This window comes from Asparagus officinalis, chromosome 7 (genome assembly GCF_001876935.1).
Source record: "Asparagus officinalis chromosome 7, Aspof.V1, whole genome shotgun sequence".
Taxonomy (NCBI): Eukaryota; Viridiplantae; Streptophyta; class Magnoliopsida; order Asparagales; family Asparagaceae; genus Asparagus; species Asparagus officinalis.
The window spans coordinates 16,078,994-16,081,665 of record NC_033800.1 but is presented as its reverse complement, the minus strand read 5'-3'; the positions used below and the strand labels follow the sequence as shown (position 1 = coordinate 16,081,665).

At 36.4% G+C, this 2,672-nt stretch overlaps 1 protein-coding gene across 1 annotated transcript in view; it reads left to right on the top strand.

The window, feature by feature from the left end:
- The window catches only part of LOC109846743 (sorting nexin 2B-like), a 9,753-nt gene continuing 9,198 nt past the window's right edge, over positions 2,118 to 2,672 (top strand). The window contains exon 1 of the mRNA XM_020415989.1: positions 2,118 to 2,666. Within this exon, the coding sequence (XP_020271578.1) occupies positions 2,118 to 2,666 (549 nt within the window). The remainder of the gene's footprint in view (positions 2,667 to 2,672) is intronic.

The window sequence follows — 2,672 nt, the reverse complement described above, 5'->3', positions numbered from 1 at the left end:
GTTATTTGAGAAATAATATCAACAAATGCAATAATAATCACGCTAACCTGAGTCACTGCTTTAAGCGTGTTTTGGACAAACACCCTTATAGATCTCCTATGTGGCTCCACTTATTTTGGTTACTCCACAACATGAACAACTTGTTCATCATGCAGCAAGGAATAAGCATGCTATACAATCAGTAGGAATACACATGCTACATATTTAGTAAAATACCTAGCAGAGTCCATTAAAAATTTAAGTATGCTATACTTGTGAAAATTTCCTACCGTGATTGAAGAAAAGAAAATTAAAATTTAAAAGGAGATTGAAGGATGTGAACAAAGTAAGTGAAATTAAGGTAAACAAAAAACCTGATGAAATGGACTGAGATTCATTCGAGAAGTTGAAGGGCTCAAATCTAGGATCTTTGACTTTTGAGATATCTTAAAATGCTAAAATGAGATGAAATGGAAAAAATTAAAATACTTAACTTTTTTAAATCACAAAAACTAAAATTGACTCCCCTAATTTAAAATTTTTGAACCTTAATCAATTATTCATCAACATCTTAGAACATATATACAAAACTAACATTTTCTCTTGATGACTTGGGTTCATCTGCTCAATATTGCTGTAAGGAACAAAGAACAATAAATAGGGATTAGTTAGATGATGAATAGTTTTTTGACAAATAGTGAGATTGGATATAAATAGAGATCGATATCCTCTTATTTCCATGTGTTTTGTAACCGACTCGATCATGTTATGTGATTATTGTTCCCAAGCAACTCTGTAACTGAAAATTTATGAATTAAGAGCCAATTCATGGTTTGGATCAATTGGTAATTAATGTTCAGTTATGGGCAAGGAGTTAGTGGGATGATGGAAATTCTATGGAAAATTCAGAATAGATAATGAAGAGCTAATGTGCATTGATTAATTAGTGAGTAATAATAGGATTAATGGATTGGACTAAATTGAAAATTCATAATCATTTAATTGAGAGATTATAAATACAGAGCTATAACATTCTTTCTTTTCTTCGTTTCTGTTAATTTAATAGGCTAGCCAAGCTTACATGCCCATTAACATCCTTTCATTTTCTTAATATTTTATTAAAATGTTATGTTATTAATACTATAATTAATATATTATGCTATTCTAAATTTTGAAATTATATTTTGCTACTATGATACATTATAAAAAAATTAAGATAGTACAATATCACATAATTACTAATATTATAGTAAAATGGTTGTAACGTTTTTTTTTAAATTATGATAGTGATAATTAGTGAGAATTATAAGAGACTAATATGTTAAATAGTTGATACTGTAATTTTTTTTACCATAGTTAAATCATAAATAATATGATTAGAATAGATTTATAGTGGTTTAGTAAGAAGATGAATGGTTGTAACGTTTTTTTTAATTATGATAGTGATAATTAGTGAGAATTATAAAAGACTAATATGTTAATTGTAGGTTATAAAAATATAAAAAGCTTAGTCATGGAGAAATTATTTGAGGTTATAATGAATAATAATGCATTTAATTGAGGGTTATGTATGTATGATGTATGGTTTATGCATGGATGCGCATGTTTTATGTAAGCATTTATGTGTTTTAAAGGGCATTTTTAGAAGAAATGTTTTAACATAGCAATACACTTTTATAATAGTAAGTATTAGATTAGATTAGATTAATTAAAAATAATAACATAGTTAGAATTCATCAAAAATTTGAGAGGGTAAAAAAAAAAAGAATTATAAGTTTTTACCTTCCAATTCTCTTTTCATAGTAGTATAGAAGTATAGATGTAGATGTAGATCTGCATCCTAACAGGGTTACGTTGCCACGCGACTGGACTTGCCAAACTTCTACCTACTACCCACGAGAAGACTCTCTCTGTATACCAAATAATCGGCCCAAACCCGGCCTAGATACCCAAAATCCGCACCGTCAACGAAGTACAAACCCAGGAAAGATCATGAACCTCGTGCCCCGTCCCCGTCGCCACGTGCCATTCCTCTCCTCGTAAACCCCTCAACAGCTCACCCCCCCCCCCACCCTCTCCTGCCTCCGTCTCTCTCAATCGAATCTCCGCCCTCTCTCTGAACTTTCATCGAACAAATGATGGGCGCCGAGACCTACATCGGGTTCGAGCCCCCACCGCCCAAAGAGGACCTGGAAACCCTAACCCTCTCCGATCACCACTCCCAAATCCCCTCCATTGATCCCCCCTCCTACTCGCACGCCGTCGACGATCCTTCATCCTCAACTCCAAAGCGCTCTCAATCCTCCGACTACCTCAAGATCTCCGTCACCGATCCGCGAAAAGAGCACGACATCGCTCCTACATCCCTCGTCCCTGGATCTGCCACCTACGTGACCTACATGATCTCTTCAAGAACCCGTGATCTCGCTGAATTCAGAGTTCGCCGTCGGTTTCGAGATTTCGTGACCCTAGCGGACCGCTTGGCCGATTCTCACCGCGGGCTCTTCGTCCCGCCGCGGCCTGATAAGAACACGGTCGAGAGCCAGATGATGCAGAAGCACGAGTTTGTAGAGCAGAGGAGGCTGCAGCTGGAGAAGTATTTGTGGAGATTGGCGGTTCATCCGGTGGTTGGGAAGAGTGAGGAGCTTAGGGTTTTTCTTCGGGCGCAGGGGAAGCTGCCGCTGGTGGCGACC